The 20,414-nt window shown below is 40.4% G+C and overlaps 1 protein-coding gene and 2 pseudogenes across 1 annotated transcript in view; 2 read left to right on the top strand and 1 right to left on the bottom strand.

Annotated features, from left to right (window-relative positions):
• Nucleotides 1-20,414, bottom strand: part of DCBLD1 (discoidin, CUB and LCCL domain containing 1) — a 65,001-nt gene that overhangs the window by 6,711 nt on the left and 37,876 nt on the right. Inside the window, exons 3-11 of the mRNA XM_025859468.2 lie at nucleotides 18,043-18,177; nucleotides 16,362-16,413; nucleotides 12,393-12,465; nucleotides 10,315-10,448; nucleotides 4,098-4,138; nucleotides 2,688-2,897; nucleotides 1,995-2,119; nucleotides 1,571-1,718; nucleotides 1,375-1,482 (exon numbers count right to left, since the gene is read on the bottom strand). Of these exons, the coding sequence (XP_025715253.2) occupies nucleotides 1,375-1,482; nucleotides 1,571-1,718; nucleotides 1,995-2,119; nucleotides 2,688-2,897; nucleotides 4,098-4,138; nucleotides 10,315-10,448; nucleotides 12,393-12,465; nucleotides 16,362-16,413; nucleotides 18,043-18,177 (1,026 nt within the window). The remainder of the gene's footprint in view (nucleotides 1-1,374; nucleotides 1,483-1,570; nucleotides 1,719-1,994; nucleotides 2,120-2,687; nucleotides 2,898-4,097; nucleotides 4,139-10,314; nucleotides 10,449-12,392; nucleotides 12,466-16,361; nucleotides 16,414-18,042; nucleotides 18,178-20,414) is intronic.
• Nucleotides 5,100-6,135, top strand: LOC112817597 (cleavage and polyadenylation specificity factor subunit 5 pseudogene; annotated as a pseudogene).
• LOC112819480 (U4 spliceosomal RNA) lies at nucleotides 18,679-18,842 on the top strand (annotated as a pseudogene).

Raw genomic sequence — 20,414 nt, 5'->3', positions numbered from 1 at the left:
AAAAAAGGAAGTCACTTTAACAGCTACTAAAGCAGGCCCCAAGTTTGTAGACACCGCAAACTAAAGGAGAAATATTTGTTCTTCACCCTTTATCTGGGTGAAGAAGACATATCCCTGAGAAGAAAACAAAGGGATGATCAGGAGTGGAAATGTGCAGTTCATGAAATGGGGGGGGGGGGGGGGCGGGGGGGGAGGGGCGCTATAAGGACCTTCAAAAGGAACAAAAGTCGTAAATAACAGCAGTGTTATTTACCAGAGTGGAAATTTGGGAAAAATCTAAGAACTTAAACATCCAACAATAGGGGAATGGTTAACTAAGTGATGGTATATCCGTATGAAAAAATACTATAAAGGTATTAGCAACTGTGTTTTTCAACTGCTTAATAACACTGGAAGATGCTCATGATACGATGTTAAAGTGAAAAAATATATGCTACAGAACAAAGTATGTGGTATGCTACCATTTTTTCTCAAAGTTATAGATAAATATAGTTGACTGGATACAGTGGAATGTGGTGATTATCTGTGGATGCTAATTTATGGCTTATTTTTATTTTCATATTTATAGATCTCTAATCTTTCTGAATTTTATAAAACTAATACACGAATCATCTTATATTCTGAAAAAATGACTTTTAATGTTTATTACTTGAATAGATTATATATTTACATGTTCAAACTTCAAAAAGTATACAAAGGTCTCCCTCCTACCTCTGTTCCTCCTCTACGGGAAGCCAAATTATGTTTCTTGGCATTCTTCCACAGATATTGGAATGATTATCTCTATATATTCATTCTTTATTCCCTTTTTTTTTTTTAATTAATTTATTTGAGAGCGAGAGAGTGAGCACAAGCAGGCAGAGGGTCAGAGGGAGAGGGAGAAACAGACTCACTGCTGAGCAGGGAGCCTGATGTGGGACTCGATCCCAGGACCCTGGGAGCATGACCTGAGCCAAAGGCAGACGCTTAACCGACTGAGCCACCCAGGCGCCCCTCTTTATTCCCTTTTGTGGACACATGATAGAGTGCTATATGGACTGTCCTCTCCTTTGCATATTTTCTTAAGTTTTTCTCTACCTCTAACTTCCTCTATTACTAAACACATTTATTTTTCATGGCTGCAGAGTATTCCATTGTATGGGGGTGCTATTATTTTTCCGTAAAATCTTTACCTGGTGTTTGAAGGGCAAATACTACCTTCTCTACTTACAATATTGCACCAAAGAGTTGTGGAGATACATCATTTTACGCATAGGGCCATCGAACTCTGGACATTCATACGACAGAGGAAAAAGTTTTTGTTGAAGCTACTGTAATAATCACACGGAGTCCAGTTATGCTCCTGAGGAAACCACAAAAAAGGAACTGCTCTACCTGTGGGCATTTCCGGAGAGGGGACGGATTCTGTGATCGTCTCATCTTCTCTTTCAGTGGAACCGACAGTATTTGGACTTGTTTTACGCAACACCAATGACTCATTACCTGAGGCAGAGGAGAGGTTGGAAGAACCACATTAGTAACAACTATCTGTCAAAGGGCACGATCGGAACCGAGGAACTCGCTGACTTGCCTTGTGTAACCTGGCAGCCAAACAGCTCCACTTTCAAAGCTATCCTCTGGTGCCACGTCTGGGGGACAACCCGCACGTATCTGGCCACGATGGGAGGGATGAAATTATTCCTCACTGGATCCCGAAAATTAGAGTTGCCCTGAAACACCTGTAGAATCAAATAACTTTGACCTGAAGAGGCTAGTGGTTAGCGCATCCATCTTTCCCAGCCCACTCCTACCTGGCTATAGGACACCAGAGCCAGGAACCTAGGTCTGTGGTGGTTCTGCAGACACGCTTGGTAGTGCAGACGCAACGCTCTGCCAACAAAGGCTGCGTGACCTAACTAAGGGGGTGCTGCAGATCTGTTTTCTGGAAACACACTGATAAAAACATCTGGAGACCCACTCTCCCACTCAGTTCTTTCCTCTCAAGTTTCTCTTACCTTTTCTTTATTACTCGCAATTCCTTTATAGGTCCTCCACTTGGAGTTGCTGTTTTTGAACTTCATCACGAAACTCTTAACATAGAAGTTGAAATTCGACTGTGTGGATCCTGTGGTCATAATTCCTTGTAAGAAAATATTATCGATAGGTTAGATTTTATAATACAGCATGTATTACAATACCAGGTTTCTTTCCTCTCTTTTTTTTTCCTCACTTGAAATCTTAAATCATTTTGCAGGCCAGTTTTTCTTATTTGCATTTTGAAACCTGACCACAGCTGAGTGTTTCCACACTGACAACATGCCCTAAAAAGGTTTCTTCTAGGGGCCGCCTGGGTGGCTCAGTACATTAAGCGTCTGCCTTCGGCCCAGGTCATGATCCCAGGGTCCTGGGATCAAGCCCCACATTGGGCCCCACCCTCAGCAGGGAGTCGGCTTCTCCCTCTCCCTCTGCTGTTACCCCTGCTTGTGCTCTCTCTGTCAAATGAATAAATAAAATCTTAAAAAAAAAAAAGCTTTCATCTACTCCTTATATCCACACTTAAAATCTGCACACAGGTTCTTCCCTTCAAGACAATGTGAAGCCTTGTTACTTTTAGAAAAGACACAGAATACTTTGAGGAGAGAAAGAGGCGCCTATGTAGCTCAGAAACAATTTCAACTGCCCGTCATTTTGCATTTGTGAAACTGTACCCGTTATTTTCTTTTTCTCTCCCAAATCGGTCTCCAGCCACTCGCGCTGTTTACGGTTCTTGCCACTGTCCCCCGAAGCCCATGACAGTTCTTGGCCCTGAACTTGGGCTTGGCCAGGAGACCAGTGAACTTGTTCTCCCATTTCACTGACCCACTGCCAAGAAGCTCTGATCTGTGTGTCAGGTTCCAAACTCAATGATCTGCTGCAACCTACAAAAAAAAAAAAAAAAAAGGCCAAGAAAGTATTTCAGATACAGACACAAAATGAAAGCAAAAAAAAAAAATACTCCATCTGAACTAGAATTATTCAGTTGATTTATTTCCATTCCGATATCAAATCAACTGTTTAATTATTAGTTTTTTAATGGCCCAGACTTTTCATCTGACTCATTTGTACTGTGGTCCCTTGCAATTGCTGCTTTTCTTTTTAATGGACCTGACTGAAGTCACATCCCCTATAAATGACATCTCTCTGTTCCTACTATAGATTTTCCTTCCTAGACTTCTAAATTCACCCTCATTTCAGCAAAGTACAATGTGTCTTAAAGGTTTAAAATGCTGAAGGTTCTTTTCACTTGATCAGAGGGGACTCTATTGTCTGTGTCCTTGAAGAGGAGGGATATCCGGGTGCTCTGAAGATCAGTAAATTGTACTCAACGTCATCCTTAGGACCTTAATTTTACCATGTCCAAGACAATGTGGAGGTTAGCAAATAAAGGCCACACTCCTCTCCTGGACAAAGAAGACATATTCATATTGTTCTCTGAAAATATTTTACTTTATGCTGAGAGAATATTTACACAGAATATATTTCATGATGGAGGGGCTAAAAAGCCCTTATTTCACACACTCATGTTTGAGCACTTTATTCGAGATAACCACAAATCAAACTGTAATCTTTAAAAGCTTTTCCTGTTAAAATATAACAGAAAGGAAGTCTATCTTAACATAAATGGCATTTTGAATTTTCATTCTTTTTTTGGTGAAAGCGTGAGAGAGCTTAGATTACAAAGAAAAATATTTTCTACTTCATGCTAATTGAGTTACTGTCTCGGTATTTCTAAGTTACAGCATACTTGGTGCTGTGTGACCTGTGGAAGAAAAGAAAAATAAAATCCTTTAAACTATAGCATGGGAGGGGGATGGGAGAATAAACTACCCCTGAAGACGTTAAAATATCAAATTCTTTTTTTTTTTAAGATTTTATTTATTTATTTGACAGAGAGAGACACAGCGAGAGAGGGAACACAAGCAGGGGGAGTGGGAGAGGGAGAAGCAGGCTTCCCGCTGAGCAGGGAGCCTGACACGGGGCTTGATCCCAGGACCCTGAGCTGAAGGCAGACGCTTAATGACTGAGCCACCCAGGTGCCCCCTAAAATATCAGATTCTTAAGGAAAGCTGGATCCTTACCGTTGGAGGTAAAGAGAAATCGCTTGTCGGACAGGGAACCGCTGCAATGATAAACACAAACAGGAGGAGGTGAGCTGCTTACCTGGATCAAACAATGATGGACATAGCACCACAGCCCAGGCGTCACGGAGCCTTCCCGCACCTCACGGGGTCCTCACCGCACCCCAGCAAGGCTCTTACCATCTTCATCACTGGCCTTTTATAGAGAAACTCAGGACCACTGAAGGGAAGGAACGTTACTAACGCCACCCAGGTGACAAGTGGCCAGGACTCTTGAGTCACGTCACTGCTATTGGGTCAGAACCTTGTGTGGTTTCCATCACGCCACACTGTGTGGAGAAGGAAAATGCACACATACAGCCTCGGGAACAACCTTAAGACCCAATTAATTAATACCTGGCACTGGAGGCAGAAAGAATGACAGCCCTGACTACCTCCTTTGCTTCAGTAGTCGCCCTGAAGCATCCTAATCGCTGTCAATAGTCAAGGACCACGGAGAGAAACGAAGGAGACTGGCCACTTTTAGAAGAATGAGCATGTCATGTGTCGCTGCCTTCTCCACAGACTTTGCTCCTTCCCTGAGGGGTCCTGCCCCAGTGGTGCTGCTCTGGGGCAGCCTCAGCTCACTCAGTCTCTGTCCAGTCACACTCCTCCCTACAGCCATGAACCATCCTCCCTCTGGATGACAAGGTGCAGTGGGAGAAAACTCATAGCATCTCACTGACCCGGCCTGAGCTGGGCCTCGCCGCTGCGGGACAGTCCTACTGCTGAGCTGGCATTAACCCCGGGGCCTGTGGACTCTAGGATTTCTACAGCTTGTGGTGCGCTCGGAGGCAAACATCATATCGACCTCATTCTGCAGCTGTCTCCTTCCGTGGAGAAGAGATTCCGGAGGCCCAAGATTGTATTTACCTTTTTGTAAGTCCCTTACCAACTCAACAGTGTGAAACTACGTAGAAAATTTGAGGTTCTGGCTCTCATGTTAATGGCGGGTGGCGTCTGCTGAGGGGGACGCAAATAACCGCTACCCGCACAGGGAAAGTCTCCCTGCCTGCCCCACTTCCTCTTGCCGCAAGTACTCGAGCTCGCCATCATGTCTGTGGTGCCGCCCAATCGCTCACAAACCGGCTGGCCCCGGGGGGTCAACCAGTTCGGCCACAAGTACATCCAGCAGACCAAGCCCCTCACCCTGGAGCGCACCATCAACCTGTACCCTCTTACCAATTATACTTTTGGTACAAAAGAGCCCCTCTATGAGAAGGACAGCTCTGTTGCAGCCAGATTTCAGCGCATGAGGGAGGAATTTGATAAAATTGGAAGGAGAAGGACCGTAGAAGGGGTTCTGATTGTACATGAGCACCGGCTACCACATGTGTTACTGCTACAGCTGGGAACAACTTTCTTCAAACTACCAGGTGGTGAACTTAACCCAGGAGAAGATGAAGTTGAAGGACTAAAACGCTTAATGACAGAGATACTGGGTCGTCAAGATGGAGTCCTGCAAGACTGGGTCATTGATGACTGCATTGGTAACTGGTGGAGACCAAATTTTGAACCTCCTCAGTACCCATATATTCCTGCACATATTACAAAACCTAAGGAACATAAGAAGTTGTTTTTGGTTCAACTACAAGAGAAAGCCTTGTTTGCAGTCCCTAAAAATTACAAGCTTGTAGCTGCACCGTTGTTTGAATTATATGATAATGCACCAGGATATGGACCCATCATTTCTAGTCTCCCTCAGCTTCTGAGCAGGTTCAATTTTATATACAACTGAATTCCTGCCCAGTGGAGAAGTAAAAGAAGCCGTCTCTGTGAGCACAGCTATGCACAGTGTAGAATAAACATGGTAGAAAAGTTTGTTTTGGTTTTTATCTCTTTCCCAGTCCCTAAATTGCTCCCTACTTTCTGTTGTTTGAATAGTAAAGTTAATATGAAGAACTCGATAGTGGTGTAAACAAATGTGATAATGTTTAACTTACTTTTGGTTCTACTCATACTTTTTTGTACAACATTAAAGAATATGAACTTCTTTCTATTTGTATTTTTTTTTATTTTTCACATTAAACTTGTAAAATTCTTAAAAAAAAAAAAGAAAATTTGAAGTTCTCAAGATGAATCTTGCATGCATAGCACTCGGTATACTGATACTCGAGAAACGCACGAAGAGGTAGATGCCACTGTTGTGTGCAATTATTTTACAATCTGAGAGTACGACTTGTTATTTAAATGTTTAACTCTGAATTACATCCGGCAACCATGGACAGAGAGAGTACTGAACGGTGAAATCCACAGAAAACCCAGAAAGAGGCTGGACAAGAGTCTAAGAACCTTCCCAGCAAAGCTCTGGGACCATTGTTTAGAAGTACCAGGTAGTCCAAGTCTCCGGAATAGACCTTTTCGTTCATATTCTTTGTCCACTCTCAAGCGGAGACTCCACAGCCCTGCCATTCCACATAAAGGTTCTGTTATATCTGCTGCACTGAATACAATGCAGGAACCCATCATTTCTCACGTGAAAATGCGGACCCGCTTGCCTAAATTCAGAGTTCGCGCCAAAGCCGGGGTGAAGATCCAGCTCTCCTAACTTCTAAAGAAAGGTGCACGTGGTTCACATTCCAAGTTTTATTAATTTATTTAGAGCCTCTATTTGACTGCTTTTTCCATTTTTTCCTAACATTCCTGCACTAAATATTACACTTGAAATTTTGCCCAAATAAAGCACCTGATATTGTGGCAACTCAGAGGGTCTCAACTCGCTCCCACTGCCATGAGACACTAAAATATTTATTTTGTTGTCATTGAAAAAGAGAAGTTAGGGAAAGAAGGATAACTGTGGAGTTAACCCTGGGAAGACACCGCCAGGGAAGACTCTACTCCTAACGGCTCTCTGCCTGGCTCTTCGCCCGTGATCAGCTGCGATACATGTTTCCATTGCACTCTATTAAACTAAATACAACCACTTGGAGAATTCTATTGGTAAGTGAGCCTCCTCTCATAAAAATGAAAACCCTCCAGGAGGCTGGGGTTCTGAGGCAGTCACACGTCAGCCTGAATGCATTCGATCAGACGCCTGGAATTGCCGGCCTTCCCCGGGGGCTCGAGAAGCCATCAAGAAGAGGCTGATGTCAACTGAAAAAGCAAAGCCTTCGCTGCTGGTGGTGTGAGCCTTCACCCTCGGTCTGAGGTCAGCCTCTCTTCCTGATTCCATTCTGGTCTCCTCAAATCAAGGAAGTGACCCGACCCGGATGAATCCCAGAAGAACCCTAGATATTTACTTTAGGGACTCCTTCTTCCTCAGTGGCAGAGCTTTTTCCTGAACACCAAACAATCATGCGTGGGAACACAAGTTCAATGACCGCATGCACACTGCTTCCCCAGCAGCACACCGGCACAGAGAAAAACAACTGCCCCCTGAGGATTTGGGAGTCGGGATGAGTGGAAGACATGTGTCCACATGTAGTTCACTCTTCTCTGCTCAGGACAAAAAGCCAGAGCAAAATCGGAGCTAGAAGGAAGAAGGGACCTTGATATAAACCTGGACTTTCTCTTCTTACCAAAACAAAAATCGAAGAGTTTGTTCAAATAACTACATGGAATGTGGAGCAAAACATTTCCATGGTTGAGATTTCTGGACTCTTTGTGTCAACGTTTAATTCTGATTTACATAAAGCGACTTCATCTGTATCAAGCCCAGAAGTAATTGAGAATATGTCTACTTCTCCTCAAGCAGTTTAAATAATTTTTTTTCAAAAGTAAAATAAAATCCTCATAGTACAAGTTCAACTTTTTACGGTCCTATTTTTCTACAAAAGAAGCACTGAAATGTATACAAACATAGGCAAGAGATTCCAAAAAACAGATTTAAAACCAGAGGCCAATTCTTTGTTCCTATCTGGAGATGTGGCTCCCAACAAATCTAGGCCACAGCATGGCATCTTTCTGAAATAGTGCCCTGGTGTCAATATACTAGACCATAAAAAATTGCAAACAGAAACAGATCCTCAAAAGTCAAGGTCAAGCCGACACAGCTTACTGTGTATAAGCAATCACTTTTATTATAAATCAGGATATAATATTTATGTTCCACAAAACTTGAGGCAAATACATAAGTGAAAAAATATATGTACATACATATGTGTGTATGTGTGTATATATAATGCATGCATATATTTCTTTATATATAGTATATATATGTACATGCATACACGTATGTATAAAATACATGCATGTGTATATAAAATGAATTTATAATACACACATATATAAATTTTATTTATTTGAGTAAGGATTTTACTTTCTAAAGGTACTCTGTTACTAGGCATTTAGATCTTAAATTTGGGACTGATTTTGGTCACACAATAGGAAAAGAACACTTTGGGGCCTCTCAAAGCTAAAAGTCCTATCCCAGGGGAAAGTAGCAAGCAGAGAACACAAAGACAGAGTGGTGAGCCCGCCCATCAGAGTGCAGCCTGCACCCAATCCTTAGTGGATGGCTGCCTTCTGTAGATTACATACAGCATCACTTGGGTGGCTTGTGAAAGACCTGGACTGGAATACCCTCTCCAGTTACCCCACCCACAGCCCTCAACTCAGAATTGCCAGTGGGAGCTCTGCCTTTTCCCTCAGCCACCCACCAGCCAGGGCCCTGGACGTGAGCATGGTGTGCTGACTGCCACGACTCCTCTTGTGTCCCTCTCTGGGCCTTGACTCTGCTCCCATGTCCCCATATGCCTGGTTCCTGCCTTCCACCAAACCCAAGGCTTGCCTTCTTCATGAAGGTGACCTAACCAATTTCTACTCCCAACTTCAGCCACTGCTTTGAAATCCCCTCTCCTGTGAGCTTAAGCCAACACCTCAATCCAGAAATGGGTATCAGTCCCTAAGTTTACTTATGAATTCATCAATCGGTTCTTTGGAGGTTAAGATATATTTTCCTAAAAAACAATATTATAACTTGGAGTCAGAATCACCATTTGAACTACAGTATTGCTAAACTAAAGCTGTAATACATTTAAATAAAAAGCAAAAGGGGAAGGGAAAAAATTACTGTGTAACTTTCTCAAAATGACATCAGAGTCACTACATTTATGCTAACTAGGGAACCTATCAACCCCCTTAAGTGGTTTTTTTTCTCACCAGATGAGATGGTCCACACTGCCTGGGAGAACAGAGCAGGGAAACAGGATCGTGTTCTTTCTGCACATAAGCAGGGACCATGGCAAAATGGCGGGGTAGGGGGCTGGAGTGGGGGTGCTCGGTGATCTGCACACGGACAGGGAAGTGGTAGAGGATACAGGCCCTGACCTCTTTTTTCCTACTTTTGGATCCTGAAATTGAAATGCCTGTAGCGTCTGTCTTGTGCCATACTCTGGGGACTAAGACTATGGTGACAACCTGTCCAAAAATACAGGGTCATGGTAGCAGGAAGACATTTCTGGGGCAGGCAGGGAGGGAGCAGGAGATAAACACAGTGGCCTGAGGATCACCGTTCTCTCACAAGGCCTCCACCCAAGGAAAGCCTCCCTCTGGCCCTTTCCAAGCTGCCTATTTCTATGGGTGGACACCTGGACCATGAGGCAGGATTATATTTAGTTCTGACAGCTCTTATTTTCCACTCCAGAAGCTGAGGAAACCTAAAAGCATTAAAAGCTCAGGTTGAAATGTTTAAAACAATTGAACAATTGACATACTTTTTTCTCATGAAGCTGAAAGAGCAGAGGATACCAGCAAACAGAGAGGTAAATGTTAACAAAGCCCTCTTTTTTTTTTTCACTTCCCAACTATTACTCATCACTAAGAGCTTGTCCCTAGGGATCTCCCGGGGAGCTTGGTAATTCTATGGAGGCTTATTTTAGTTCCTTGTCTTCTTCAGTACCTTTGGTAATATTGCAGATAACCAATAATTTACTAAAACTGGAAAAACTGAAAACGGACAGCCTTTATTTTCTCCTACTAAAGCACCTGAGAGTAGAAACATTCCTTTGCCCTAGAACTTCAGATGTGTGCCATTTTAATTCACTTGTCAGCATAAACAGTGAGCTTCTTTATTGCTGCATTGCTCTTCCACAAAGACACCGTAAATGCTGCTTTAAGCACTCACACACAAACTGACAAACCCTTGGGATCATATGCCCACTGTCCCTTCAAAATTGTGAGCTGATAAATTATGCCTTTCGGGTTACCTTCCACTCAGAACAAAAGACAAAGTACTTACTCTCTTGAGAGCACACCATTGGCCAGGATTCCTTCATAGCGACTTAGCCCTTTGTGCTGAAGCACACTGATCTGACCGCCCAACTCGTCTGCAATTATTCCTGCATGGATGGCGGCTTTGCACAATAACGAGGTCTGAAATATAGCAACGTCATCACTCACAGTTACTCAAGAACACACTTAAAATATGGTGGGAGGTTTCCATCTTGTTATAACATGTGGTCAGGATCCCTGTTTGACCCATGACATTGCTATGCCATAATTCATTTAAATAGAAAGTTTTAGAGGAGAGGAAAAAATTATTGTATAACTATCTCAAAATGACTTCAGAGTCACCACATTTACCTCAACTTGGGCACCCATCTGCTAGAGAGGGAAGTAGGTAATTTACAGTCGTGGTGGCCCCCCAGTGAATAACGCCTCCCGACGGTCATGCCCCTGTGTAGGTACCTCCCACTGACTGCACTGGACCACGTAACTTGCTCAGTTCTGCTGCAGATGACATGGCCCAACCAACGGCCACACATGTCATCGCAGCCACCTTCAACCCTCTGGCCCCACCTGATGCGCCACATGACTGCAGGAGCTCTTTTAGCCAAGGGAGATTAAGAACTGACCAGTGCAAAGTGCTGACCCACAAACTCATCAGCAAATAACATGGCCGCTATTTTTTTTTAAGATTTTGCATTTATTTATTTGACAGAGAGAGGGAGAGAGTAGCAGAGAGAGGGAGAAGCAGACTCCCAGATAAAGTCATTCTGAAAGCAAATGATATGAAACCAGCCAAAGTTAAATAGGAAACCTGTTTGCTAGCACCTACAGATCATGTACTCAGATCTACCATGCAGGAAGCCATTTATTTACCTGTTGTACTAAAACACAGAGCTCTGTCAAGAGGAAGCAAGATAAACAACTAAAGTAAGAAAAAAATGATGCTATCTCTCTTATTACATATAATTTTTAAGTTCCTTGCATGGGATGGGAAAATAACAAAGATACTTTCTATTGCTGGGGGAAAAACTATACTTCAACTGTTTATTTCCCTTAGTTAATTCCCTGAAGTCATTTAGAAATAGCCTGTGCCAAGTATATCTCAAATTGAGGTATTATAAATCATTTTAAGATTCAAACAATTTATAGGCCAAATGAATATCCTATGTCAATCTTGTAAATAAAGACAATACATGAAAAAGAAAACAAAGAGCAAAATTGCAAAATATGCTGCTTCCAGAATCAGGATGTATTAAAAGCAAAAATTAAAGCCAAGTTTGTTTTCCCCTTGCTGGAGATGAGATTATCAGTCTCCTGAAACATGTATGTTTTCTTAGATGCACAAAGACACATGTCAATGACTCTTAGAAAAGTTCCATCACTATACAGATTTTCACATTTGTAGTAACTCAAGCCAATTCTCATGTGCTAGAAACTCAACTATTTTAAGTAGCAATGTTAATATTCAAAGATCAGATACCAAATTTCTGGGATTGAGATCTGCAAATAGTAAGAAATGAAGGACTGTGTATCTGGAAACAGGACATATACTTTAGAAAAATGACTTCTTGTGATGTATTTTTCTCTGGAAACAACGTATAAAACCAGAGAGTCTCATTCTGCAGGAGAAACTGGGGGTGCAAGGCAGGAAGAACTGTTACGTAAGTGCAGGGCAGCTGGCTTCCCTGATCCCAGACACGGTGTTGTTACTCTCTGATGTGAATGGTCATGTCCTTGGCTATTACATGAACCAACAGAAGCATTAAAATACAGAAATAAATTACAAAAAAAAAAAAAGATGACCTCTTATAAAAAAATAAATGGAATTATACCCGTAGGTGTTGAAAAAGGTTTTATTTACCATTTCACTTACACCATGCTTAAGTGGAAATGCGAAAAATAGGAATGCATGCACAAATAACCTTGGTTTTTATACTTATTATTTCATTTATTCTCAGAAAAGAGAGAATTGTGCATTTACCTCCGGGGTTTTAGATCTTATTTGACTTGACTTTATGATGAGTTTCGGCAGAGCAACAAACACTTTTTAATTTCCTCCCTGTCCTAAAAATACCCTCAATTACTTACATCTCTGTATCCATCCACCAGATTCCCAGAAATGTCTCCTGCTATGTCTCGACAACCAGCTGGGCAGAATTTGCTGGAAAAAGAAAATAAAGAATTGATATTTTATTAAATTACACTTAAACTAAAAATATAAATTATACTTAAATGCATTTTCTCTCTTCCACAGAACATGCAGGAGGGAGTATGTTGTTTTATTTATTTTTTTAATTTTTTAGAAAGATTGATTTATTTATTTGAGAGAGAGAGTTCTCAAGCAGACTCCCCACTGAGCACAGAGCCTGATGTGGGCTTGATCCCAGGACCCTGAGATCATGACCTGAGCCGAAATCAAGTGTCAGCCACTTAACTGACTGAGCCACCCAGGCACCCCAGGCATAATTTGTTTTAATGACAAATCAGAAACCTGACTTATGAAAACACAGATTAATCTAAAATGTAAATCTGAAGGCAAGTTTTACACAATAATTATTTGCTTTATATAAGGATTCATTGTAAACTCTATTAAACAATGAGCTTCCCTAATGTATCTTAACTGATTCAGAGGTGTCCAAGATATCTTTTTAATTTTTATTTATTTTACTTACTTTTAAAAAGTTTATTTATTTATTTGTTTGTTTGTTTGTTTCTAGCAATCTCTACACCCAACATGGGGCTTGAACTCACAACCTGGAGATCAAGAGCTGCATGCCCTTTCAACTGAGCAGCCAGGTGCCCCTCCGAGATATATTTTTTAAAAAGAAAGTTTCTAAACACTATACATAGCATGATCTTGTTTTTATAAAAAGATATGCTTAAAATATATAAAATAACAACTTATGTTTTTCATTTTTCATGAATATAAAGAAGACAAGGAAGACTATCTCTGGATTCTCTCCAAGAATAGCATTTTGAGAAACTTTCACTTTCTGTGCCATTTGACTCTGTAATATTTTGATTCAGCCTACTAGCACTCACCCCCCCAATAGTAACTTAATGGAAACCACATATGTAAATTTAAATATTTTAGTAGCCATATTAAAAAGGTAAAGAAAAAAAGGCAAAACTAACAATAATATATTCTAGTTAACCCAATATATTCAAATTTTATCATTTCTACATGTAATAACAAAAAAAATTGTCAACAAGATATTTCTAGTCTTTTTTCTTTTGTACTGTCTTCAAAATCTGCAGTTTATTTTATACTCATAGCACACCTGAATTTGGACTAGTCACAGTTTAAGTCTTTAATAGCCACACATGGCTAGTGATGGTCTACTTTAGTTATATATTACTTTTGCAATCAGAAAAAAAAAAAAAGGTACGGGTGCCTGGGTGGCTCAGTTGGTTAAGCGACTGCCTTCGGCTCAGGTCATGATCCTGGAGTCCCGAAATCAAGTCCCGCATTGGGCTCCCTGCTCAGCAGGGAGTCTGCTTCTCCCTCTGACCCTCCCTCCTCTCATGTGCTCTCTCTCTCTCTACCTCATTCTCTCTCTCTCAAATAAATAAATAAAATCTTAAAAAAAAAAGAAAAAAGGTATATATATTTTTCAGCTTTACTGTGGTATAATTGACAAATTGTAAGATATTTCAGATGTATATCATGATGATTTGGTATATGCTACCCAACTAGTAAATTAACATATCCATCGCCTCACATGCATTAATATATAAATATATATATTTAAATACACACACACACACACACACATATACACACACATATTTAACACATATATCTCTGGCAAAAACATTTAAGTTCTACTCTCAGCAAATTTCAGTTATATAATACAGTGTTATCTGCTATAGTCATGGTACACATTAGATTCTCAGACCTTATTCATCTGATGGCTGCATATACTAATCAAAAACATTAATATCTCTGTATCAAATACATGACTAGTCATATTAAGGCCAATGCACAAAGACTAAATAGACTCAATTTAGTTCAATTTTACTGTCAAATGAATTTAAGTTTACACTAATCGGGTATTGCCAGCAAATGAGTTATAAAAACCTTTTGGCTTCTTTTTTTTTTTTTTTTTTAAGATTTATCTATTTATTTGAGAGAGAGAGAATATGAGCAGGAAGGACAGAGGGAGAGGGAGCATCTCAAACCAGCTCCACGCTGAGCATAAAACTGGGGCCGAGCTTGATCTCACGACCCTGAGATGATGGCCCGAGCCGAAACCAAGAGTCGGATGCTTAACCAACTGCGCCACCCAGGCGCCCCAAAACCCTTTGACTTTTAAACCTTTCGACATTTCACAATCATAGATGAAGGAATGTGGACCTGTACTAGTCACCACACCTCATCTCACCTAAATGGTACAAAACAGCTGGGCTGGGGGCGCCTGGGTGGCTCAGTTGGTTAAGCGACTGCCTTCGGCTCAGGTCATGATCCTGGAGTCCCGGGATCGAGTCCCACATCGGGCTCCCTGCTCGGCAGGGAGTCTGCTTCTCCCTCTGACCCTCTGCCCTCTTGTGCTCTCTATCTCTCTCATTCTCTCTCTCTCAAATAAATAAATAAATAAATCTTTAAAAAAAAAAAAAAAAAAAAAAAAAACAGCTGGGCTGTAGCTTAGATGATCTGGCACCGTAACATCACCCTGCAGGCCTGAGTATATTCTTTTCTGTAGGAGGACCGGAAATGATCGCTGATGCCCAGAGGCCCTATCACCACTGGGACTCTCTAGGTATGGCGGGGAAGATCTCAGAGAAGGTTGGCGTTTGTCCACGATGCATGAATGGCAACTTTACAGGGCAAATGTAATTACTGGTCATTTTAATTTTTATTGTCTATTTAAATTATTGGTCATTTTCTTTTTTGTTTCTCTACTAGACTTAATATTAGTTAACACTAAAATCGATTCTGCATGTAAAATAATCTCATTTATTAGAATATCCGAGATGGTCAGGACCACGGACTCTTGTGCCTGACTGTCTGGGTATACTCATGAAGTGTGTAGCCCTGGGCAAGCTACTTAACTGCTTTGTGCCTCTGTTTTCAGGGTATGACAGAACCTACCTTGCAGGCCTACTAGAACATTCATGTGAGTTATTTATATGCAAAGTCCAGGGAGCTATGACTGGCATGAAGTAAGCACTCTAAGGATTTATAGCTGTTGTTAGCGCTGTTACTGACAGTTCTCTCTAGACCAGTGGTTCTCAACAGGGAATGAATTTTGCCTGCCCTGGAAGATATCTGGCAACATCTGGAGATATTTTTGGTTGTCACAACTGGCACATAGAGGGTAGAGGACAGGGATACCGGTAAGTATCCAACAATGCACAGAACAGCTCTTCATAACAAAGAATCACCTAACCCAAAATAACAATAGTGCCAAGGTTGAGAAGTCCTGCTGCTCTAGACTGCTCTTACTTTATAGATGAGGAAATGTACATCAAAGAGATTAAGTAATGTTTCCAGTTAAAGTAAAGCTGGAATCAAAAATTTCATCTCCTATTCTCAGTAACTTTCTCTTTTGTGAGAAAGACAAAATGAACTCCCTCTGAAGTGAAGGAATTACAAGAGTCACTTCCAAATGCTGGCCAGGTAAAAAAACACATTCTAGACTCCACTATGGCTCATTGGTACTACAGCAGAACTCAGGGGTCAGCAAATTGTAGCTCATGGGCCAAATCCAGGCTGCTGTTTGCTTTTTAAATAAAGTTTTATTGGAACACTGCCACACACATTTGTTTACATATTGTCCATGACTGCTTTTGCATCACAGCAGCAACAGAAACTATGAATAGATGCAAAAAGGACTGCATTGCCTGCAAAATCGAAAATATTTACTATCTGGCCCTGGACAAAAAGTCTGCTGATCTCTGGTATATAAGAAAGCATTTCAAGTATTCTTCATTACTTACAATATAAATGATTAAAAAAAATTAAATACAAATAAGGTACTTTATCTGGTTTAATGTGAAAGAAAGCATAATGTCCAGCAACTTATGCCTGCAGCACAGCTTGGACACTGTATTTACCTGTATTCTGTTTTCAAATAATGGTTAGCGCGTTCCAAGCACGTTATTAAATCTGTCATAAATAAAGATAATTGCAATTAGGAGACCGAATGGAAGGATACTCATACTCAAAAAAATAATAATAATAATAATAATTTTAAATAATTTTAAATAAGGACTTTAAAAAATTTTTTTAAATATTCTTTTTATTTGAGAGAGAGAGAGTGAGCAAGAGAGACAATCCGGGGGGAGAGGAGGAGGAAGAGGGAGAAGCAGGCTTCCCACAGAGCAGGGAGCCCAATGCGGGGCTCGATCCCAGGACCCTGAGATCATGACCTGAGCTGAAGGCAGATGCTTAACTGACTGAGCCACCCAGGTGCCCCTAAAAAAGGATTTTTAAAAAGTATTCACTATCTAGTTATTATCTGAATTTTTCTCCTTAAAAATAAATCAAAACTGAGAACACTGTCTTCAGGATTTAACCAATTTCCTCCATTTCTCTTTTCTACCACCAACCATGGTTTTTCAGCAATTGTCCAGTGAACGCTAACAGGAACTATTTCAAACAGAAAAACCAACACTGGTTCATTACTGTCCACTACAAGCGTATATCCTCCCTTGGATATTCATGTGTATAATAACCTCCCTTGGCAAGAGGAAAACAATTTCAAAAGCCCGACGTGGTTCATAGAGAAGGTTCGGAAACATTTTAATTTAGCAATTTAGCTAGCAGCATCTGAGAGACCATGGAACCACGTCCTTACTGAGAATACAACCTTTACACTTTGATCAGTCAGGACCAAGGACTTAAAAAAGAGAATGCTCTTTGGAATACAGAACTGAATGAACACTCAGCAACAGGGATGCTAAGATGTTGTGGATTTTAATGCATTTAGATCAACCTAGGATAGTTTCCAAAATATTCCACACTTGCTGCAATAATTCTTTCTTTCCTTAATATTTTCAATAGTTCTTAGGGAGCAACATATGGTGAACACTGGTCCTGCTGGGGTCTGCTGGGATTGGCCAGATTTGATTGGATGAGAGGGAAATGAATGGTGTACCCCCTTCCTGGAGCATTTTTGCCAGGGGGCGCTGAGAGCAGAAACTCTGGGTACTTCTGTGGCCCTGGGCAGACATGGAATGCATGTACAGTAATCACTCTGGAGCACAAGAAACCTAGACAGGAGGCCATGCTTTCCTCCCTCATCGGTTTCTATACTCCCCTTCTCTCCTGCTCAAGTGCCAGCTCCGTGGTTAAGCACACTGTGACAGTGACTTCACATGTGACTCATACCCCCAGGCTTCCCTCATGCTGGTGCACTGGTGCGTGTGAGTGGATGTGGGGGGTGGAGGGTGGAGGTGCCACTGGTTAAAAGGCTTGTCCCCTAGGGTGAAAAAGGTTGGGGGAGGGCTCCAGGGAATAACCAGACCTTAAAATAGCCCCAAAGATGCATCCTCCAACATTTCTAGGAAAATGAGATCAACCCTCTCCCACATAGGTCAGCTGATCAATCTAACATGCTTGATAAAAGTATTCTGAGTTCAGATCTAACTGCTTACAAAGACTTTGCATTCCTCTCTTCCTTCACATATTCTATACTTGAGGTCACAATTCTATCCAGAGATGGTGATACAAGTAGCAAGAGGAATTCTTAGACAGACACAAGTTTACAGATTTGGGTGGATTCTTCTGCTATACCTGGATGGTCACTGCTGGCATAGGTCAGCAAAAATCCCCGCCCCGAAATGTGGGATCCACTCTCAAAGCGAACAGTGACTTCGTTTGTGTTCAATAGGAGTTCCTTGGGAACAGGCATACTTCCACAATATGGTCCTAAAAACAAAGCATACTTTTGGCACATTCAAAATTTAAACCAGCACAAAGAATTGCTAATATGGTATTTTTTTCCTTAAAGGTCAAATTTAGCAGACAACACATATATAAGATTGCAATTGTTACCCAACTGAAATTTTGCTTATTACCAGAACTGATAATTAGTGCCTAAACGTGGACTTGATGATACTGACAAGCCAGAGGGGCTGAGGGGCCAGTGGCTAACTCTAGATAAGCAATAGGCTGGAATTAATTAATTGTGAACAATCCGAGATTGATTTAAATTTTTATAAAAGAAGACTAACAAAGGTCAAATACATTAGGTAGTCAAGAAAATGTTATCACAAAGGTGATATTCTAGGGGCCTCCTAAATTTGCTAGAAGAAACTCACAAATTTTTTTTTCAAGGAGGTTTCCAGAATTAAAAGACTGTCCAATGCATGGTAACAATCTTATTTTCATGCAGTTTACACATTTATCTTTCTCTTACAGTGCCTTCTCAGCTTTGCGCAGTGGCAGTATCGTAGCCAATGAGGTTTATCCGAGGCGCGATTATTGCTAATTGAAAACTCTTACAGTGCCTTCTGGTTAACCCATATAATTTATTTTGATTTGCAAAAGGAACTGTATAAAAAAGCAGAACAATTTCTAAAGGCTTTTGAAAGTAGTATAAATTATGCAATTAAGAGTGTAATACATCATTTCTAGAATAAGTTACCTGAAAAGCAATATCCACGAACCTTCAAAGAACAAAATTAGATTTGGAACTAAAAAGGAAAAATAGACCTTCCTCAGACTACTCAGGTTAAAGTTTAGTTTGTAAATTGTCATCTTGCAAATCATGTATGTAAGGCATAATAATTCTAAGAAAATAGGGCTTAGCAGGCAAAGTTTGAAGACGGGTATTTCTTCATTAACTTCTCCCCAAATACAACAGTATGAAAAGAGTCAACAGCAACATCAGGCAACAGTCAACAGTGACAACAGTGTCAACAACAGGTTAAGGAAGGAGGAAGGAAAGAAAAAGTTCTGGGAGAGGATCATGAACCCAACTAAGCACTCCCCTCCTGCTATAGAGGACCGGATTTCTCTTTTGTCCTGTCCAGGTCTCACATTTGGAAGATGTAATTGAACAAAAGAGAAATGTTGTGTGTTTACCTTCATGCCTCAAATCTCTGTTGTTCCCTATTATTAAATTATGGTGAAATCCAAATTAAAAATGATGACTTACCTCTTTAGAGATACTCATCATATATAATTACTTACATGAAATGCTAGCAAACTGCTTAGAATAGTACCTAGCATATAATGAGAACTGCAGAAGTACTTAGTAGTTAGTAGTAAGTAGTTAAATAAATAAATAAATGAATACATTAAAAGAAACAAATAAATAATGTCTGTTTTCCTTTTAGACTATGTTCCATGGGGTTAGAAACTTTTCTATCCATCACTTTATCCCCGGCAGCTCATACAATACTTGGTATGTGGTGGCCTTCCAAATATTGTTAGAACTGAAATGAAGTTAAATGTTCTTCTATTTGCAACAGTTTTGAAAAGCCAAACCTGATTATAAAGATGCATGAAAGATTTAATCCTGGCATTTTAAAATATCATGAAGAAGTCAGGAAGAGAAATGTGGAAAAATAAGAAAGGAAAGAAAATCATTAGTGTAATAAATATATGGATGTTTGTGAACTTTGACAGTGGTCACAGCATGGTAGAGAAGCAGTTTATACTAAACCCATTTTTGTACAGTAAAGTAGAATGATAAGCATTTTTTCAAAATTAAAGTGAGTAAGGTTACTAGACTTGACTTTTGCAACTTAGTTTGTTTTACGTATGTTTGCAATTCCTTTGTTCTCTGCACAGATAAGTGAAGACACTTGCTTTGCAAATCTAAGAACAAAAATGAAATAACTAGTAACTTGTTGCTATTGGTAAATCAGAATATTTGTCTAACCACATTTATCTTTTCCAAGAGGAAATGATAATGTATTATACTCCTCTCCAAATGGTGATAATGATACTAATCTCTCCTCCAGTTTCTATAGCATTCCAGTGAGTCCTAATAAAAACAGTAAGGTAAGCAAGTCTAAATTTTTGATCAGTGAGAATCTGTTTGGATTTTTTTAGATATAACACTGTAAATTTAATGTGTACTATATATTCATTTGATACATTGATATACTTTAATATGATTGTCATTGTAACTAGCACCTCCATCAGGTTACATAATT

The sequence above is a fragment of the Callorhinus ursinus genome, unplaced genomic scaffold, assembly GCF_003265705.2.
Source record: "Callorhinus ursinus isolate GAN/ISIS: 27379988/994484 unplaced genomic scaffold, GSC_fseal_2.0 scaffold6, whole genome shotgun sequence".
NCBI lineage: Eukaryota > Metazoa > Chordata > Mammalia > Carnivora > Otariidae > Callorhinus > Callorhinus ursinus.
Note: the sequence above shows the minus strand (reverse complement) of the source record. Positions and strands in the feature narration are given on the sequence as shown.